The sequence below is a fragment of the Ambystoma mexicanum genome, chromosome 8 (assembly GCF_040938575.1).
Source record: "Ambystoma mexicanum isolate Mex_15411 chromosome 8, UKY_AmexF1_1, whole genome shotgun sequence".
Taxonomy (NCBI): Eukaryota; Metazoa; Chordata; class Amphibia; order Caudata; family Ambystomatidae; genus Ambystoma; species Ambystoma mexicanum.
The window spans coordinates 308,464,733-308,486,467 of NC_090929.1; the positions used below are offsets into that span (position 1 = coordinate 308,464,733).

General features: G+C 43.6%; 1 protein-coding gene across 1 annotated transcript in view; it reads right to left on the reverse strand.

The window, feature by feature from the left end:
• Positions 1 to 21,735, reverse strand: part of LOC138471865 (ficolin-2-like) — a 512,022-nt gene that overhangs the window by 249,425 nt on the left and 240,862 nt on the right. The window contains exon 7 of the mRNA XM_069609724.1: positions 12,634 to 12,761. Coding sequence (XP_069465825.1) covers positions 12,634 to 12,761 — 128 coding nt within the window. The remainder of the gene's footprint in view (positions 1 to 12,633; positions 12,762 to 21,735) is intronic.

Below are 21,735 nucleotides of genomic sequence, written 5' to 3' on the forward strand. Positions count from 1 at the left end.
CACAGACGTTTTTGATTATCGGGCCCATCCAAATGGGTGTTACAAAGAGTTCCCTCACTGTGGTGGAGACGGATAGTGGGAGGTGACCTTTCTCGAGGGTAGCAACATCCTTTGTATTTCTTTGAGAATTTTCGTGGAAAAAGTGGACTATTTTGAGGCTGTGTTGGCCACATAAGGGAGCGAGCTGGAGGCACTATCCGGATGGTTGGCGGCATTGGGTGCATCTGCCAGTAACTTGAGGGAGAGTTTGGTGGTGCTGGAAGTGTGAGTACTGCTGGGCGAGGAGCTGAAAACATTATGAAGCTGTGCCATTTCTGGGATCATAAATGTTGAAAACAGGGTAAGTTGTTTGAAAATAAACGTTAGGGGTCAACCGGGTGAATATTTGGATTCAAGAAAGCAGATGTAGATGCAAATGTCAAAAATATGTATGTTGGTAAAGTGGTGCTTAGGAAGATATCCCCATATTTGCGTTCGAAGTTATCATTAAGTCGATTATATAGAAATCACTGGGTGTTTGCAATTCCTAGCGGCAGAACAATGCATAAAAAGGGAGGGAGAATACTTAAGGGGAGCAAACCAATGATGTTGGAGACCTGATTATGGTCGACTGTAATTAACAAAGTGATTTCAGGCTATTGAAGTTCCCAGTTATTTGCTCAAGCTATATGTTCAAAAGAGAGAAGATGCTGATTATCCATACAGCGTTGTTACTAAAGGCACACTCATCTGTGCTGGAAGTTGAGGTTTTTTGCAACAGGCAATCATTTTTATTCCCAACATCCAAGGTGGCCAGTGATTTTTTGGAAGCGTTTGATAATACTCCAAAAGTATTATGTGGTTTATACTCTGCGTTGCTTTCCTTTTGTTAACTAATTGGGGTGCCCTGGCGTGGATGCTTAAACTTTCTTATTGATCACTTTCTGTAGAAGAGTATTTACATATTGATGTAGAAGCATGAAGTAACCAAGGTGGGGTTCTTTTTCTACACACCACACAGGAAATCAGGTAAGTTTATACGTTTATTCATGCACAAATGTACAACATAAGTCCTAGGGCCTCATTCCGAGTATGGAGGTAGCCATAGCGCTACTAGCGCCATGGCTGCCTCCAAACCCGGGTCCGGGTCTGGTGTGGCTGAATGGGGACTTACCGGATCATTCCGACCTTGGAGGACCCGGTAAGTCCCCATTCAGTACACCATTCCCCATTCCCATTTGAGCCCCCATAGAGCTCAATGGGAATGGGGAAGGCGCTAATTATGGGCCCGCAAATAGCGGTCCTGTAATTAGCGCCCTGGTCCCTTAGCGGGACCCGCTAAGGACGTGTGGTCAGACCACACGTTCTTTGTGGTTCCCGCTAAGGGACCTCGGAATAGAGCGGTAAGGGTTTACCGGCACCAGCATCCTTACCGGTGCCGGTAAACCCTTACCGCCCACCTCGGAATGAGGCCCCTAGTCTAGCACAGGAAAATCACTGGCCCATCCACACACCAGCTCAGGTCACTCTGTCACCCCCACACATCATCCTTCAAACAAGACCAACATTCCAATGGCACCATCACATTCCACTGACAGCGAAAAATGACATAATGTACAAGGGGCCACATTACTAAACTTCTCCCCCTGTTCATTCATCAAACACACCGTCATGATAATGTGACAGTAACCGTCATAACAATGGGCCTCATTACACGGTATGCGGTAACCATGGCGCTGTTAGCGCCATTGTTGCCGCCGGTATTTTACTGTGTCCGCCTTGGTGGATGGAGGAATTACCGCCCTACTCCAAGGTGAGTGGGGCGCAGTAATTCCCCATTCACCAAGACACTTCCCCATTCCCATTTTTGCCCCCATAGGGCTCAATGAGAATGGGGAAGGAGCTAATTACGGTACCGCAATTTGCGGTACCGTAATTAGCACCAAGGTCCCTTTGCGGGCCCGTTCCTTAACAGATGGTAAAACCAGCCGTTACGGTCGGGTCCCGCAAAGGGACCTCGTAGTAAGGCGGTAAGGGTTTACCGGTACCAGTGCCCTTATCAGTACCAGTAAACCCTTACCGCATTCCGTGTAATGAGGCCCAATGTAATAGTAGGCACATTACAACACCTCTCCTCCGTTCGTTCACCACAACACACGCAAATGTGGAACACTAGAAGTGGCATAATGTGTGCAAACCAAGATAGTGTAGAAATGGGGCACAATGCCCAAATGCACAACTGCACAAATGCCTGCAGAATTACCAGCAAACCAACCAAAACCAGAAATAGATTAAACATGCTCTCACATCACAACCAGAAACTTTCTGGCACCAAACATCACCGTGAGCAGTACACCTACTATTAGGTAACATTTAATTTACTGCTGCTTTACTTCTCTATTAGTGGACCCCCCCAACTTTTTGCTTCTGTTTTAACCTCCTGTCCTGACTTTCTGCCATTGGAGCACAGCCTTTTGCTGCACTCCACTGGGCTTTCACTCATCATTCTGGGGAAACTGACTTGTCCGTCTGACAGTGTGTACTGGGAAACATAGTTTCCCTTAGTGTTATGACTCTGTTGCCACTGGTGGCAACTGTATTTCAGTGTGCAATGTACATTACTGTACCGTGCACTGGGTCAATTGCATTTCCGGGGCCTTGACATCCTTTAAGAATTTTTGATAACTGCACAATGCGTTGAGGAGCAGACTGGTAGCAGCAGATGCTCATCATGCATTTTCATTAACTTTTACCAAGCCATTCCACCCTTACTGCATTTGGCTCATGACTGTGGCTACTGTCCATCATGGCCATGCCACAAGTTATTTTGTCTTCTCCTTTGGCCATTTCATCTGTTGGCCTCCCCCTTGCTCTTTGTGACCTGGGAAGTCCTTATATAGCCATGCATTCACCCGCGAAAGCTTGCGCTTTTCGTGGGCTAATGCAAGTCACGTGATAGGGTACCCAGGAAGTGGGCTGGGACTGGTCTGGGACTGTCTGGTCCCAATCCACACTCCTGGTGCCAGGATGTCTGGTGTGCATGAGTGCATGAGAACTGAGGTGGTCCCTGATTGGACCACTGCCATCGTGCATGAGTGGGGCAGATCTACTCATTGGCCAGCTGGGATGCAAACACTCACTGGATTCTAGGATATGAGGAGGGGCTATGAGTGGAGACCTGCATAACACCCTGAGGTCTGAATCGACCTCTACATGGAGCAAAGTATCCAGAGCAGCGAAGCAGATCCAAGGACTGTCAGGAACCGCACAGAGAAGGTTTGGCACCCTGAGCCTACTGTTGTCCCGGTAGAGTCCTGCTTTGCACTCGATCTCCGACGACCTGCAAAGGTGCTTCAACCCTTTCTAGTGGCGGGACCAATCACTCCCAATGCCTCCTTGGTTCCCTGCAAACACGCCTTCTCTGAAGTGTCCATTGGCCCTCCAGTGAACTGACCAGCTAATCCCTTGGCATCTGTGATGGAGCATTGTACCATCACGTTTCGGCTCGAGCTCTGGGAGAGCCCTAGTTCTCACTGTAAGGCACCTTCTTGTCACATTTCGTCATCCCTACAGCTTGGGGCCGCAAGAGAGAAGGGTGCATCCCTCTGTGAGACTTTGGTGTTCCTGTGTCACTGCTGGTGACTTTTCCGCCTTTCTCCAAGTGCCCCGAGACCAGCTGCACTGTGTCTTCATCGTCCTGCATTCAAGACATGAGATCCAGTCCCTGATGTAAATCGGACCTGCATCCGCACCCGCAGCACCTGTGCACTTAGGAGGCTAAACAAGGAGGGGATTTCCTAGTCCAGGCGACCTTCATCAAATCTGCAAAGTTTGACCCCAGAGTGAGCTAACGGTGGTGAGTATTAAGCCCACCTTTCTGCTTAGGAGACAGTTGAGGGGCCAATTTGACACCCTCAATGCATTCATCTGAAGGACTGCCTTGGAACAGGTCAGGGAGGGGTTCAGATTCCTCTTCCTCTCTGTCTGATGCCAAGAGCAGAGCAGCCATTTACACTCTAGTGATGAATGCCTTCAGTCTATTCACATGGGCTTAATCTGGACCCCCCAACTTTTTGCTTCTGTTTTAACCTCCTGTCCCGACTTTCTGCCTTTTGCTGCACTCCACTGGGCTTTCACTCATCGCTCTGATTTGAGATCTAGTCCCTGATGTAAATCAGACCTGCATCCGTACCCGCAGCACCTTTGCACTTTGGAGGCGAAACATGGAGGGGATTTCGTAGTCCAGGCAACCTTCATCAAACCTGTCAAGTGTGACCCCGGAGTGAGCTAAGGGCGGTGAGTAGTAAATCCACTTACTGGTGGCCCTTAGTTTATCCAATCAATTTTACGCACAAAGGATCCCCTCTGGTCCTTACTTCGTCCGTACGAAAGCTGGGGACACCTTTGTTCTCCACAGCAGACCCACCTCTGACTTTCGGAATCAAATTCCTCCTCTTCTAACTGGCCCATTTCATTGAAATCTATCCCTTGTGTCTGTTACGCATCACCAAGCACTTTTACGCACAAACATAACATTGAGCACTGTAAGGAACTCATGGTGGCAACAGTAAAGACAGACACAAGTGATCACAGTTCAAGGGTGTCTAGTGAACTATAAATGCAGGGTGGAAAAACACCTCTAACCTAAACCTAAATCTAAGATGGGAGTAAGCATCAACCATCAAATGAAAAATAAGCCAGTCCTAGTGGCGTCTTGCCAAATAAAAGGGCCTATACTAAAAAAAACTATTGCCAAATCCTTACAACTAATTACAGAAAGAGTGTGGGATAGGGTGTCAATAAAGAAATGAGTGTTCACAAATAATAAGTCAGGATGTGATTGCCAGGGGTCTCCCTACCCCACATTTTGAGCACGGGACAAAGTGGATATCTTGAGCACAGCACACGCTCGAGCTTTCCCAGCACAAGCTGACAGTTCCTTAACAGCTATCAGGTCCTTCGATGGCCAAGTCTCTTTTCGTTAAAAAGTCTCTTGCCTTCGAGGCCTGATGTATCCAACAAACAAACACAAAGTTCAGTTCCACGTATAATTTGGGTGCTAGCTTCACCCCTGTGTCTCTCTCTTCCGGGTGTAGACCCTTCACAAAATCGTATTTAACAAATTAACTAAACAGTTCCTTTTTCAGTAAACTTTGGGTGATAACTTTCCACCCCGGATCTCCCTCTTTCAGGCTCGGACCCCTTTCAGACGTTTGCCTCCCTCCTTCAGGTTCACCGTGGCTTTTCTTACTTTCACAAATCTTAATGTCTTTTAAACAGTTCTTAGGGCTTTGCCCCTTTTTGGCTTCCCTCTGCCGGGTTCACTCTTGCCAACTTTTACAACACACTCTTTATACGCTCATTTCAACAAACGCGACTAATTTCTCTCTTAGCTTCGCAATCATCTGTCGGTCAAAGATATTCGACGGTACAGAGGATTTTACAAGACCCCTGTATGACCACTTTGACCTCTTCTCCCCTCTTCCCCAGGGCTTCTGGTTAGGGTAGTTTCTACAATCGGTTAATCGCCCAGAGTTTCCTGCCTGAGCACCCATGTGTTGCCAGGCTCCTCTGCTGCTAGATTTCCCTGTCTTTTGTCAATTGTATCTTTAAGCTTCTCAAAAGTTAAAATTAGCCGTTGGCTATTTATCGTTCAACACAGTTTGGTTTCTCATTGACTCTTCCCTCGACTCACCGGCTGTGAAGAACCACCTGGCTTTCTTCTCCTTCGAGTCAAGGTTGGTACCACAGAGACCCACGTCACTCTTCAGCTTGGTTATCAGAGGAGGAGGGTCTCATGTACCGTAGAAATCTGCTCCAACACACACTGGCTCTTGTTCGCAGACTTATGATTCCCTCTGCGGAGGTTTCACAGGCCTTGGTCGGAAAGGGCAAGGTTGCTTCTCTCCTTGTCACCCTCTTGGTCTTCACTGTCTTTCTCTTCCTCTTGAACTGCCGTACTGAGTTAGCTCTCACATTGTGCGGTCATACTTGCCTGTCCTGTACTCTAGTGCTCCACATTTTATCCCTGTGTGGAATGGAAAGGGCCATCAGGTGTGTGTGATTTTGGTCAAGTGCCTGACTTTGCCTGACCCTTGTATTGGGACATGTCAGGTAAAAAGCTCTGGTGTTAGTCTGTTTTCTTTCGTGTTGTGCGAAAGTGTACATGTCGGAAAGGGGGGAATAGTGTTTTGGAATATCCTATGTGGTAGGTTGGGCAAAAGGTGTTGAAAGAAGGGAGATACTGCATCTCACCCATCGGTGTCACACTCCCACTCCAGGTGATCCTCCCTCACTAGTCCACCCCCAGGAACTGGATCCAATAGCGATGGCTGTGTCCTGGCCAACTGGATGACAGATCCCCGGGGACTAGCTAGGAGACACCTTCAGGTTTCTCACAGCACAAGGCTCCAATCTTCATAGGGCTGGACCTCTTAAGTTAGAGTTATCCTTTTCTGGAGTTGGCCAATGTGTTAAAGATTGTGTGTTTTCCCTCCTCACAGGTTTTGGCGGGAATCTGCACTTTGACTGCATTGTCAGAAAGTGACTGTGCATACGATTTCTTAGTGTGTGGGTTTTAGTGATAAGATTACTGTGGTTTTCATTATTAACTTGTGTTTTGTTAAAGGCCTAATAAATTGTATATTTTTATATATACTACTGTCTAAGGCTAATTCTTATGTCTTACTGTTTGTGCTCATCCGAGGCCTCAGATCACCCCAACTACTCCTGAGACTTAGCCTTGACTGCTCCCCAAGCTACCTTGATTTCTCCTGGCTAACTTCACAGAAGTGTTCCAGAATGGTGGCCTCCTGAACATCTGTCCACCTGAACAGAGTTAAGAAATCCAGTCTAACGTCTACCATGGGTCAAACTAAGATGTTAAAATACAAACAAATTGGAAAAGTGAGCTGCCGACCCAAATATAACAGCTAACCAACCACTGCAACACAGACAACCCATGCTGTCTACCGGGCACAGGAGATGACAGATGCCTGACAATGAAAAACTCCCTGACCCATCGTTCAACGGCACTGAACAAAACCGACCAGCGCCAGACAATTGGCCCACGCCATACTGTCTATGCAGTTGATCATGCCATTCTGCAATCCTGTTGGACAATGGCAACCTAATAGCATGGAAAGTCGATCCCAAACGCCAAACATATGGCAACCAAAACTCCAACACACAGCCTAGCTGACTGTAAACAAAAAGTCTAAACTCACCACAAACCACACCACGACTGTAACCAACAGTATAAACTCTAAACTCACCACAGACCACACTCCTGACTGTAACCAACAGCCTATACTCGCCCATCCACCACACCACAACTGTTACCAACAGTCCAAACAAAATCCCACACCACGCCACAATTGTAACCAATAGTCAAAACTCCCTGAATTCTAAACTCACCACACACAACCTCCCCGACTGTAACCAATAGTCAAAACTCCTGACTGTAACCAACAGTCTATACTCAGCAGACACCACACACCACAAGTGTAACCAACAGTCAAAACTCCTGATTGTAACCAACAGACTGTACTCCTCCACACACCAGCCACGACTGTAACCAACAGTCCGAACACCACCATGCACCACAACTGTAACCAACAGCCAAAATCCCGGCTGTAATCAATATCAATAGTCAAAACACCAGCACGCATGCCACTAACAACACAAACCCAAAACCCACATGTCCAAAATTCACCCCCTTAAAGGAAAACAAATGTTACTATTGCACGTGGGCAGGCAAATTACCATTTGCCACAGTGCACATTCTGTAAAGGAAAATAACAGTTAATACATATTACAAATCCTGACCACATCTACCATGGTACCCAGGAACCACTACATAAACACATTGCAGGCCCCAGGCATACAATAACCCCACTAAGGAAACACTAACCCCGAGACCACAACACACAAAAATGACTGGCCTCCCCCAGACACCTCTCCATCTGTCCTCTAATGGGGCAAGAGCTTTCAGCTGAACATAAAAGCCCCTTAAATCCGGGTCCAGTTCACAAGACCGCTGCACTCTCAACATAATTCTTCACAGGAAAACTCACCCACCATACATATGGGACAGCTCACCTTCCCTGAAGACACTCTGGAGACACAGTGTCTCTTTTGTTCTTGTTCCAGGCAGCCACATTCCACCAATGGATTCTCTGTGCCTGCGGGCTGCTACCTCTTATGATTCTTTGTATGTCTCGACTTATCCACTCAACGACATATTTCCAGTTACCTTAACCCAACTCTCTGCCTCTCCTGGGTTTCGCCACTGCTCCACCCAGCCCCAATCAGCAGTGGCCCCCAAGGAAAAGGGTTTCTGCCTCCTACGGCACCCGCCCCTTCTTCAATGTGCATCAAATCCCGCAGACACTGTGTCCACAGAGAATCAACTCTTTGTGCGCCGCCCAGCCACAGGACTGCTCATGCCAATCTGGTGGGGGGAATCCGTCCTGCTCCACCCAGATCACAGGCACCACGCTACCACAGCGCTCCACCACACATCTGTAGCAGGCAAACTCCTTCCTTCCCAAACCGCAGGCACAGTGCTGTTCAATCGGTCCGCTCAGTTTGGGTAAATGATCAGGACAGCACACCTGACAGTACCTTCTTGCACCGCTCGACCTGCAAGGCACCTGTGCCTTGATTGCTGATAATCCAGTGGATGGGAAACATTTTGGGGGCAGTGCCTGTGCCTTCTTGTGCTGCTCCCCAGCAGCAGCCCCTGGTTCTGAAATCAAACTCGTTGTCAGTGAAGTAACCAAGGTGGGGGTTCTTCTTCTACACACCACGTAGGAAATCAGATAAGCTGATAAATTGATAAGTTTATTCATGCTCAAATGTACACCATAAAGCCTAGACTAGCGCAGGAAAAACACTGGTCCATCCTCACACCATCTCAGGTCACCCTAAGTGTCACCCCCATACACCATTCTCCAAACAACACCAACATTTCAAGGACACCATCACATTCAACTGACAGCTAAACATGACGTAATGTACAGGGGGCACATTACTACATGGCACTATGATGAACTCATCCTTTCCTCTGCTTTTTCCTGCCACTTTTTTCAATGGGTTGGATATGGCAATTTGAAAACAAGTTAAAAGTCTTCTGGGGAAAACACATTCTGTTTGGTGGCATTGGACAGTGCTTTGGGGGTTAAACATGTTTAATCAACGAGCCGACTTACCTCTGTAGGTATGTTTGTATGTATGCGCTGGGTCTTAACAGAAAAAGGACTTTGCTGTGAAGCAATGGAGTGCTGTGAAACAAAGAAATCCAGCAGAGCGGTTCAATAATATTGATACATCAGAAGATTAAACATTAAAGGGTACAATTGGAAGGACGTGGAGATAGAGGAGAAAGTAGTCTGCAGGCAGTGCATAGAGGTAAGGGAAAAGACATCTGTCTTGGTATATTGTTTTGAAGATTTTGTAGCTTTGCATCCATTGGAGCTATAATCCTGTGAGTATCACACAATCTGCCCTTCCAAACTGCACTGCCGAGTCCTCTGGTCGGTATCAGTGATTGCCTGACTTCCTTGCCTTTTATTGCTCTGAGAAAGAAACCAAAGTGTCTTGTCCCACAGTGTTCCTGCCTTTCCTTTGCAAATGCATTCAGAAGCCGCTACAGGCAGTAGGTCACCCAGCAACTCCTCTTGCCTATGTACTACCATTTCCTATGGCACTGCTTACTAGTGTCAGAAAGTATCTCTTGGTTTTAATTTGTATGGGTTTCTCTGCAGGATGTCACACTTCTGAATATATTCAATTATTTCAAGTATACATTTTAATTGGCTATACATAGGAGAAAACATCCACTAGACAAACAATCCCAAACTATTGTAGGCCATCTATGTAATTAAATATGTCACCATCTGTTACACTAAAGTGGTCAATAGAAACAAGACATGGCCAGGTGGTTGGCCTTAAAAGAAAAGCAATAGAGCTATTATAAGTGTGGGAAAGAGCAGGGGGTCAACATAGATTTCAGGGGGCTATGAAGGACCTGTGGACCAAACCCCTACCACATCAGCACAGACATCACAGTTGTGCTATGTTAGAATAAAAACAGCTAAAACAATTGAACATACATGCAGAATTGCTCACAGCAGACAGGCTCACAGCAGCACATGAGTATGGCCCCCCTAAATCAGGTTTGGACGCAACGGCTTTAGCAGTGGGTTCACAGTTGTGTTTTTATGCAGCAAATACGGCAAAAAACAAATGAAAACAGAGGCAGAATTGCTCACTCCAGACAAGCCTCACAACATGATTCTGGACTCCTAAGATCAGAACAAACCCCAACAACAGTGGTGTTGTCCTGAGGGATTTAGAACAAGGTGTTACTCTTAGGCTAGGCACATACCTCACTGCCAGAAATATACATAACATAATCACAGACCAAAGAGACTTTAGAATAGTCTTCGTAAGAGCTGTCTGACCATCACATGTCCATCAGGACTCTCCATGCAGGGAATCTGTGTTCCCTGTGGAGTTGCAAAATTATAGACACTGTCACCGTGAAAGGTGATGTTCTTTGGGCAGTAAATAGAGTTGGAAATCCTTGAGAAAAAAAAAGAGTGTGTTTGCTCCATTACTGACTCCTAGATATGTTTAAAGGCATGTGGGTGGGTAAGAGAATGCAAGTTATTTGCTAGTCATGGAGAAAAGTTCAAATATCACAGACACCTTTAGATGTAGCAGGATGTTGCAAGCACCATAGAATATAGCAAACCTTGCATAACGCTCATTAGCACCCTGGGCGGAGGAGCCAGACAATCAGTTGGCTAGGAACACGGGCTGACACCACCAATGAAAGCCCGTGTTCCAAGCTGCCTGATGGCTGGCTCCCCCTCCCGCCATCTTCCCCTGCCAACCCTGTTTTATTGTTACATCTCCCTCCCCCACCCCACTTACCTGATTATGGCGTTGCTCGGGCCCTTAACTTGGGCGGCGGGCCATTACCCACAGAATGGGCCCGCCACCCCGTGGCATATCGCCTCAAAAAATGACATAATACAGCAGAGCGTGCCTTTAGGGGAGCGGAGACACAAGTGCATTTGCTTCTTTTCCTCCTCTCCCTCACTTCCCTTACCTTGCTCTCCACATCCACTCCCTCTCCCCCTTCTTCTAGATCCTCACTCCCTCCCACTCTCCTTTATTCCCTCCTCTCCTTGCTCTCCCTTACTCCCTGTGCCTCCCTTTTGAATACATCGCACACGTTCTGCAACAAGGATCAGAGCCTGGCATGTTAAGATGAGGGAACTCCCCTCATTTCCCCAAGGGTTTCCAAGTAAAACTCACTTTTAGAGTGAGCGAAAGTGCTCCCAAGGATATGAAAAAGGCAGTCGATTATTTCTCCTTACATAATGTGCAAGTGGCCACAGAGATCAATCTGTGGCCTCACACACCCTGCTACTGCACCCAGTGGGACCACCTACGCTTTTCAAAGGTCATCATGGAAAATCACAGCGCTTGCCTGGTGTTCCCCTAGTGGTTGGCGCTGGATCCTACTCCAGGTGTGGACTAGCCAATAGGAAACTCTGGAGAGTTCCTGATAGGCCTCTGCACCCTGGTTCTCTTTTGTGTGGTAACTTATTTTATTTCCAAATGTTCTCATAGGAAAAGGTTTGGGATTGCTTAAAACGTGTAATGTGGGACCATTTTAAAAATTATTTCCAGGGCCTCTTTCAGTTCCCAGTCCACTCCGTCCTACTCCCTGGCCATTTGCCCTGTAATACATACCTCAGTGATTCCTGCAAGCTGCAAGATTAGCTGGGTCGGAACTAATAAGCAATTAATGTATGATAGGAAGGCTGGCAAGGGACAGAGAGTTTTCAGGATTTGGGCTGCGTTTCAAAGGGTGGGAGAGCCAAGCTTAACATGCATCCAATCTCCTCAAAGCTGTGTTTTATATAGAGCACACCTAGCTGTGAAGAAACAAAGCACCGCACAACAAGAAGATATAGTTGCACGGAACAAACATAACAAGCCCATTTAACCTTTTAACTGCCATGTGTCCTCCCCTCGCCCCAGTGCCAAGGCCTTTTTTGGTGATTTTGGTATTTCGCCATTCAATGCCTTCTAACGTTTTCTGTTTCATTAACCCCTTAAGTGCTAAGGACGAGGTATCTCGTCCTTGGCAACAAGGGGGTAATCCCAATAGAGTGTTATATGATGGGGATAGAAGTTAGGGAGGAAAAGGTGACCCCCATCTTGAATAAGTGATATTATTTTGTTTTTGCTGCATCTTTTGTCCAAAACACATGTCCTTCATAAAACAAACGAATGAATCTGGCATAGTGCACACTGTTGGCCTAACCAGGTCTGGGTGCCCTCAATCTAAGGACAAAGACCAGAAAAAAACGATTTGGTGAGGGGACCTTTTCTCGATAGAATGGAAAAAGGAGTCCAACTAAGGGGACCGAGGAAGAAAAGGCCACATGGTTCTGTCTGTTATGAAAACAATTTCATGTAAGGAACTGTGATATTTGTGCACTCCTGCTAAGGCGCTTCAGCTGGTGGCTGTCTAGGTGAGTGACATGGTAGTTCATGCAATGCACCATTCCTCAATAAAGTGGTATCACACATTGAAGCCCAAGGGCACGCCACAGCTTATTGATAACTTACCAACCACCCTCCTCCGTCGGTGTCCATGTCACAGAGTACCGTCATGGGAGTACAGCCCTGAGGGTAGATGGTGTGCCAGCCCCCCACAGTGACCCCTCTTTGCAACAGCTCCTTGCAACTCTTTGCTCCTGCATGGATTGGGGGAGAGAGGATTAGTGGAAACATTGGGAGAAGTCAGTCACATCAATTTGCTATAATGACACACTAGGATTCTATCATTATAGGTTGCATGGGATGTAATCTCTCTCCTAAAATTGATCACAAAGGTCAACAAGAGAACACTTTATTTAAACTTTTATGAAATAATAAATATGGGGCTGATTGGGAAAAGCAATGTGGCTCGCTTCATGGCGATTAGCAGTCAGACAAAAAGAAAGAATCGATACATGTGGCACATGTTAAAGATGCAGTGGGTGTGTAAAGGTCTGAAGAAAACCTGCACGAGCCATAACTCTGGATTGGTACATGATCTTGCAGAGTGCAAGCAATACAACTCTTTGTTAGTACATCTTGCGGAGTGCATATAATACAACTCCTGGTAGAGTACACACCACAAGTGAAATAAGGAGGGGACACATGGGGAAAAATAGCAAAAAATGACACAAGCATTCCGGACTATTCTGTCAGATATTGCAGAGAGAACTTTTTTTTTTTTATTTTTTTTAAAAATGTTATTTAAGAATTAGACAGACATGTTACATTGCACCATAGACACGCACTATTCCAACCGCAATTAAACACAACAGTCGGTATTAGCTGTCCAACCTCAACAACGTAGGTCCATTTATATTGGACACAAACATAAATAAACTGAACCACTCAAGAGCCGCAGCATCTTATCCCCTTACCCTGTCAGTGTTCGTGAGAGGTAGTCCCAGAACATCCCCCAAATGTCTCCCGGTCTACACATCGGCACAACCATTGCAACATATCCCTCCTCCTTCACACTAGCGTACACCAACTCCTTAAGCCATTCTGTACATGTGAGAACTACTTTGGATTCCAATATTTCAATATGCATTTCTTGGCAATGATACAGCTCACGTTAAAATATCTATGCACAAGCACAGAGACCTTACCAATATCACCCAGGAGGTACTTAGCCCCTGCGCTCTCTCCCGCTATCTGCACTATGTCGTAGAAGACATCCGCCCCCTCCTGCCAAAAACGTTTGAGAACTTTTATTCTAATGAAGAATGCAGAGTTCTAATCAAATTATAGCATTTTAATTATTTTATCAATTACTCTAGGCCTTTGCCCAAAACACATTTTTGTGGAATACAGAAGACACTTACAGTGATTCCTTTTTCCCCAAGTAGCCACGTAAAAGCCTTGTAGGGCAGGTGATACATGGACTTACTTGTTAAAGCTAAAGAGAATCCTGCCTGCCCTGTTCTGAACTGTTTACATTGGCTTCAAGAGGAATCTTCATAGGCCCAAGTAGATCAAATAGCAGCTGTCTACGTTTCCCAGCACTAGTGCTTGAACTGGTTCCTTCTTGTGGATAGTGTTAAAAAGCGGTTGTATGAAGATGTACATGTGCGTTTTTGGTGAGGCAAGTAAATTGAGGTTTGAATTTAACAATTATCGCTAATTTCCTTGCTGATTCAGAAGGAGTGGATTTGGATTCTAGAATGTTAGGCACTGATAAAGGAAGGAAACAAACATGGGGTGTAGAGGTGCACTCTTATTATTTGCAAACTGTGGCTGTTCAATGGTTGAATGAAGTAACCCTTAATGTTGTTACAATTTAGGTGCTCCTGTGTGAGTCTTGGCTAAGAGACCATACAATAGAACTAGAGAAAAAGGTCCACCATTAACTTGGTGGGCAAACACAGGGCACACTTTTATCTGATGAACATCAGTAAATATTGTATAAATGTTTAAAGAAAATATACTGTTTAATTTGATTTAAGTTGCTTTACTTCAAGACAACTATTTTTTCAAGATGGTTTGTATCACAGGCACAAATTCCAACAAATAAATAAATAACTTGTGCGTTCCACAAGACAATAGTTTCAGCAATATGCAGTCATTATAGACAAACACATTTATAACATTGGTTTTTCCTTAATTACAACACATGAGATTACAGTTCTCACAAAACAGAGTGTACGACACGTTTCAGGACTAGCCCTTCTTCAGGTACAATTTTCAAGCTTTACTTTTCCTGTAAGTTGAAATAAAGATAAAAATATAGAACTTATATTTAATTTAATTAAAGCGTGTCTATTTAAGTTTTATAAAAGGTTGTGAAATAATCAGCCGAAAACACAACTGACCTGTGTTCTTAAAGTGCCAATGGTAACTGAACCAAGATATATAGGATCAACTAGCTGGTGAAATCTTCTAGGTGTTAGACACTGATGCCTAATAGAGAAATGCAAAAGAATTTTTCAAAAACTAATCATGTGTTTTATGTGTACAAGAACCGCGAGTGGGACCAAGTCGCTCTACAAAAGCGCTGGGTCCCACTCCACGGTAATTTCATCTGTTTTTTTTAAAAAGCATCACAATATGCTCACCATGTTCGCATATGCTGGTGGATTGAGAGTGGAAATGTTCATGTGCAGAAATGCACATTCTGGAATACAGTGCGCTCGTGTTTAACAACTTTCTCTCACCACAATAGAATTAATACAAAACAACGATACTCGAGATGCGGCAAGACACTACAAAATGGCGCTCTGCATTTGCAAACACTTTGGACCAGACTCAAATTACCCAATGTCCCTAGTGGTCACTCAGTTAACATTATCGTTTTAGTAGAAAGTAGAAAACGCTCACGCGTCCTCATCCGTGATGAAGAAATCAATGAGAAAGTCTCCAACAGGAACTTACAGCGAACCTTGTTTCTCCAGGCTGGAGTTGACATTGGAATGTCTACATCACGATTGCGGCATGAAGACGAGCACAACAAGCAGCAGTCCGTTCAAGGAAAACAAGTAAGCCGGCAGTACCATACATAGTGCTATTTACACGGCCAGTTATCCTTAAACAGTCTAGTCCAAGAGTTTTGAGATTATTACAATCCGCACTTTCTGTTACTATTTACAGAACGGCGAGGTGGATTATATTTAAAGACAAGTGTGGACAATACTTTCATTATCATGTAGATGAAAACGGTAAAGGATTCTCCGTGTCATATGAAAATTTCCACTCTCAATCCACCAGCATATGCGAACATGGTGAGCATTAAAAAAAAACAGATGAAATTACCGTGGAGTGGGACCCAGCACTTTTGTAGAGCGACTTGGTCCCACTCACGGTTCTTGTACACATAAAACACATGATTAGTTTTTGAAAAATTCTTTTGCATTTCTCTATTAGGCATCAGTGTCTAACACCTAGAAGATTTCACCAGCTAGTTGATCCTATATATCTTGGTTCAGTTACCATTGGCACTTTAAGAACACAGGTCAGTTGTGTTTTCGGCTGATTATTTCACAACCTTTTATAAAACTTAAATAGACACGCTTTAATTAAATTAAATATAAGTTCTATATTTTTATCTTTATTTCAACTTACAGGAAAAGTAAAGCTTGAAAATTGTACCTGAAGAAGGGCTAGTCCCGAAACGCGTCGTACACTCTGTTTTGTGAGAACTGTAATCTCATGTGTTGTGATTAAGGAAAAACCAATGTTATAAATTTGTTTGTCTATAATGACTGCATATTGCTGAAACTATTGTCTTGTGGAACGCACAAGTTATTTATTTATTTGTTGGAATTTGTACCTGTGATACAAACAATCTTGAAAAAATAGTTGTCTTGAAGTAAAGCAACTTAAATCAAATTAAACAGTATATTTTCTTTAAACATTTATACAACATTTACTGATGTTCATCAGATAAAAGTGTGCCCTGTGTTTGCCCACCAAGTTAATGGTGGACCTTTTCTCTAGTTCTACTGATAAAGGAAGGTTCATGAGGCAGATTCTATCCTACAATGACCAAGTCTGAGCTCTCTGGCCTTAGTTTCACCATGAATTAAATAAGATCAAGAATAGATATCGAAGCTGGCTAAAGAGCTGGAAATTCTCAGTGAGAAATATACATTGGCAGCGGATAATAGGGACTCGTCGTGTGGAAAACACAAGGCCAATATGCCAACTATTATCTGCCGTGAAAGGCCCAAAGGAAAATCAAATCATTGATCCTATTGGTGAGCAGGTTTGGTTGTACTATATAGGTGGAAAGATGAAGTCAACATCTGTGTTCCCTTCTTTTCAGACTACAGGGAACTTAGAGCGATGGCCGTTAGACACTTCCAGTCAGACCGTACTTGCTGCTATTATTAAACTAGCAAATGCTAGGGCTCCTGGTCCCAATGGGCTTGTAAATGCAGTCCTTAATAAGGATCCTGCAGGATGGGCTTTTCTCCTGGAGGTTCTGTTCGATAGGGTCTGTGCCGAGCACACAATACCGGCCACATGGTGGCAGTCTGTACTTATTCCTGTCTACAAGAAGGGAGACAGGAGTTTTCTGGAAACTTACAGACTGCAGTTCATGCTGGACATGACCTGTAACTTGTTCTCAGGCTTGGCCTTGAAGGAGATCCTGGCTTGGGTAGTGTCCAACAATATTCTATACGACCTCCAGAGGGCTTTCAGCTCGGTTCCTCCGCGATGCACAACATTTGAATGCTTGACTGTTTTACCCTTGACTCTTCACAAAAGGAAGCTCCAGTCCTATATTTATATAAGAGTCATCGACTTTAGGTCGGCTTTCGACCTTGTAAACAGGACAAGGCTCTGGGATAAAATGAAGACTCTCAGTTGTCTAGGGTTGCTTCTCACCATAATCCAGAGCCTACATGAAGATACGGGTGCCAGAGTTTGATTGGACAATGATGGTAGGGTGACCTCATCTCTAAAGTTAAGCAGGGGAGTCAAGCAAGGTTGTGTGCTGGCTCCCCTGCTATTCAATTTTTACATAGCAGACCTTCTAAAGCAGATGCAGGCCAGCTTAAACTGTCCTCCCCTCGTCATTTTCGATCATACTTTATCTGGATGAAGATCTATGTTGGAGGACTTGGCTAATTATTTGAAGGAGAATTATATCATAGTCAATGCAGAGAAAACCAAGACACTGTTAATTTCCAGCAAGAAGGTTAACAGAGTGGTGTTGACTTCTAAACTGGGGAATATTGACTATGTAGACCATTACCCTTATCTTGGGTTGAAGATGTGTGCACAGTGTGATTATCCTCATATCACTGCCATTAAGAAAAGCAAAGCTGCTTTATTATCCCACTTTTTTGCACGTTCCCACACCAGACTGCAGGCTACTCCCTTGAGGGTATATTAACTTTATATAAGCACTGCTTCTGCCCGGCCATTTTATATGGTCTTGAGGCACTGAGAATGAAGGACTTGAGCTGGCACAACAGCATGGAGGGAGTCTTCTGGAGGAAGATACTGAACTTAGACCAGCAGTATGTATGGAACTGTTGCATCTGGAACTTGGGCTGATCTCACTAGGAGTGCTGCTGGAAAGGAAGAGGGGAGAATTATACTTAAAGGCTAAGATGCCACCCACACACCCTATTTTGAAAATGTTGGGTAACAACTGTGGGAGGAATCATTTCACCAGTGGTGATAGTTTTGATGGTCTTGTAATGACTATATTCAAAATGATAAATTGGTACACAAACTGGAAAAGAAGGGGCAGCTATCAAGCTTTAAAAGCCTTGTTCAAAGTTAAATACGATCTATGGGATTGGAACAAAAATTGTGATCATATTTCCACCCTAAAAATTGGCAGTCGTGTCTCTAGAGAGATGCCCAGATTTAAATGTCCACAATCGGACATTATCCTGAGCCCCAATTCTGCAATACAAAGGCTCATATTGTGCCTACCAAAAAATCAGCTTCCATTGCTGTAAGTATTGGGCTTCCAAATGAAATTACTTTTAGATTAAAGAAATTACTGTGTTTGTTAAGCATCACGGTCTTTTAGAAACAGAGAAACATCTATTTACAGCGTGTACAATCTTGAGTACCTTTTACATGTGTGCCTATGATAATCTTGTAAATGACTGACTTTATAAAATCGGATGACTTTTGGAAATATTGTTCAAATTCTCCCTCAGTTTCAGTTCATATTACTCTTTTTAGGGTCTGGAAGCAAATAGGAAGGTTAATAGACATTGGAACAAACTTATTCAGATACTGATGGCAATAGTGTATATAAGTCTATTTGCTTGTTTTACAGCATGTAATTGAATGTATTTTTAGATGAATATTGATTCATTTGCACATTGATTATTTTGCCCACATTCAACAACTGTGGACTGATATTTCTGATTGCACTTTATCTACCAACTCGTATATTTGCACAGGATATTAGAACACTGTTAGTTTTGTTTGTTTGTTTGTTTGTTTATTTCTAATGCGCACCAGACCCGGAGGTAATAAGGGGCAGCAGTAAGAAGATGCAAAGCTTACAAAGTTACACATATGTACACGTTACAGAATAGTGCACAGAAACACAGAGTGAATTATAATAAACATTACAAATACAGTGACATTACAAGGCAGTGTAGCATTGATCACATACGATTCTAGGTATGCAGGTTATATACAGTTGAATTAGCTTAGACTAGTGGTCTAAAGCAACGTTGGTGCTAGGTGGAAGGGTGACTAGGGATCATTAGAGTTGATGTAGTTGATGTAGTTCTTTCTAAGGTGTAGGTAGGGTTGGTCTACTCTACGCTTATGGGGCAGGGGGTTCCAGAGTTTAGCAGCCTTCACCGGAAAGCTATTGCCTCCAATCTTAGTTCATCTGAATCTTGTTACTACAAGGCAATTGGTTAGCGGTTCTAGTTGGTCTGGTGGAAGTTCTTCTAGTTAGTTTATCCATGAGGTAACTAGGGGCAGCAATATTTAAGGGTTTATGAGTCAAGGAGATCATTTTTAAGAGATATGTACTGTTCTGTTTATGCCTATCGCAGCTCTTAGGGCATTGTTTTGCAGCGTTTGTAGCCTCTGGATGATGGCCTTGCTAGCACCGCTGTAAAGGGCGTTGCAGTGATCGAGTCTGGAGAGAATTAGAGCTCTAGCCAAAATCAAACAACTGCTATTTGAAAGGAAAGGCTTGCCAGCTCTTCTCAACTTGCAAGTGTAGGCAGTGGTCAAGGCCAGAGATTTCACTTGTTTATAGAAGGACATAGTGGAATCCAGGTAAAAACTAAGGGTTGATAATGTTTCCTTCGATATTAAAAGAGGCATATTCCAGTCCTGATTTGATAATGTAAGAGTGCATGCCCAGGATTATCAACTATGTCATATCATCATTCAGGCTGGTGTAGTGTGGAGAGTGTATACCTTGGTTTACAACAATATGTTTACACATTTATTTGTATATTGCATATTAAAGCTGTATTCTATCCTATTTATCTGCCTACTTTTGCACATGGTATATGAATTTATTATCAACTGCAATACGAGTACTATAAATGGGTATTTTTTATCAATTCTGTTTCAGGGTTTCTATTAAGCAGTATAATCAAGGGAAATAGTCTCATTTTTATCTGTATTCTTAAAGTTTTAAATTGGTTATGATGATTTTAGACTATGCAATGTCGTTTGGAAATCTGTGTAAGTATACGTGTTGATATTTTTGTTTATATGTATTAATGGTTTGTAAAAGGCCATTTGACTAATAACAATAAATAAATAAAAAATTAAAATACAAAATTACAATTTTCCTAGCATGGAGGCATATCTTGTTATCTTACAGCCAATTACACTATGAATGATTGTCTGGCATATTGCAATCAATATTTGGGTGCACCTCAAAAATAAAGTGAATGCCATCCATATCCATTCCACATTAATCCAGAATTTGACTGTGAAGATGCAGATTAGATGTGCTATGATAAAGCCAAACAAGACAGTTGAAGTCATTTTTCTACCGGGAGTAAGTTGCAAACTGTGCAAATAGGTCCCCTCCGGTCAATATTTGCATGCAAAGTGCAAAAAGCGGTGTGCAACATTCTGACAAAATTGCCTTTATGCCTCCCATTTGCACTTTGCAGTGCAAATTGAGTAACGACCACCTGCCATATGCGCACTGTGGAATCCGTATGTTTTTTGCTGCTGTAAAAATTAGGCAGATTGCATGGGAGTCCATAGCATTTACACTAGCATAATAATGCCATGGTGGCATAAACGCCGGTGTATTTGTATTGCAGCGAGAATGGGGTGGCAGAAATAGATATTCCATTCCGTGCCCCCTCTCTGCCATAACAATCAATGAAAATGTAGCATGGAGTAAAAATCATACATAACACATACAAACACATTTTACAATTGTTTCTCTATGTTGTAATGAAAATGACCGCCAGTATGTTACACCTGATCATGGAAGAACTTACTACCGTGTGTTCGGTATAAGGTTGGTATGAGGTTATGCACATGCGTGTAACCTTACACAGCATCAAGGTAGCAATAGGCCAGAAAAAGTGTCCATTCCAAGAGCTGTGTCTGTGGTTTGTCAGGAAGTATCAAAAGTTAAATTTAACGTCTATTCACAAATCTAACAAACTGTGTTAGAAACATATGTGAGTTTCTCAAGTTAAGTGTGGATTATGCAGAATATGAGTGGGGAAGTGAGTTTGTCAATCAAAAATGTATGTAAACTCATCGAATGTGTAGAGTAGGAAGGGAAATATTGTGTGAAACGTTTTTGGATGGAGCGTAACACGGTTTTCTAATACATTTTTGGTACTTTTTCCACCTCTCTGTTTTGACATGGCAGTGAACCTGGAGTAAGGCCAGTCCACTGAAACTGGGCATGAGTGGGCAATTGTTGTGTATCAGCTGTACCGTACATTTTTCTTTCTGACAACTGTAAATTGCACCTAATTGCTTTGTGAATTCAATTTATGGTACAAAGTTACTGTTACTGTGTTCGACACTCTGTTAGAGAACACATTACTAGACAGCATTTGTTATGTCATATCCGGCCCCATCCTCTCCTGGGATGTATAGAGCTCACACTTTGGCCCCAAACCTTTTGATCTCACAGCTTCCTTCCTGAACCGTGCACGTAGAGTTTTTAACTGTGTTGACATCTGGCTATGCACGCCATTCCTTACC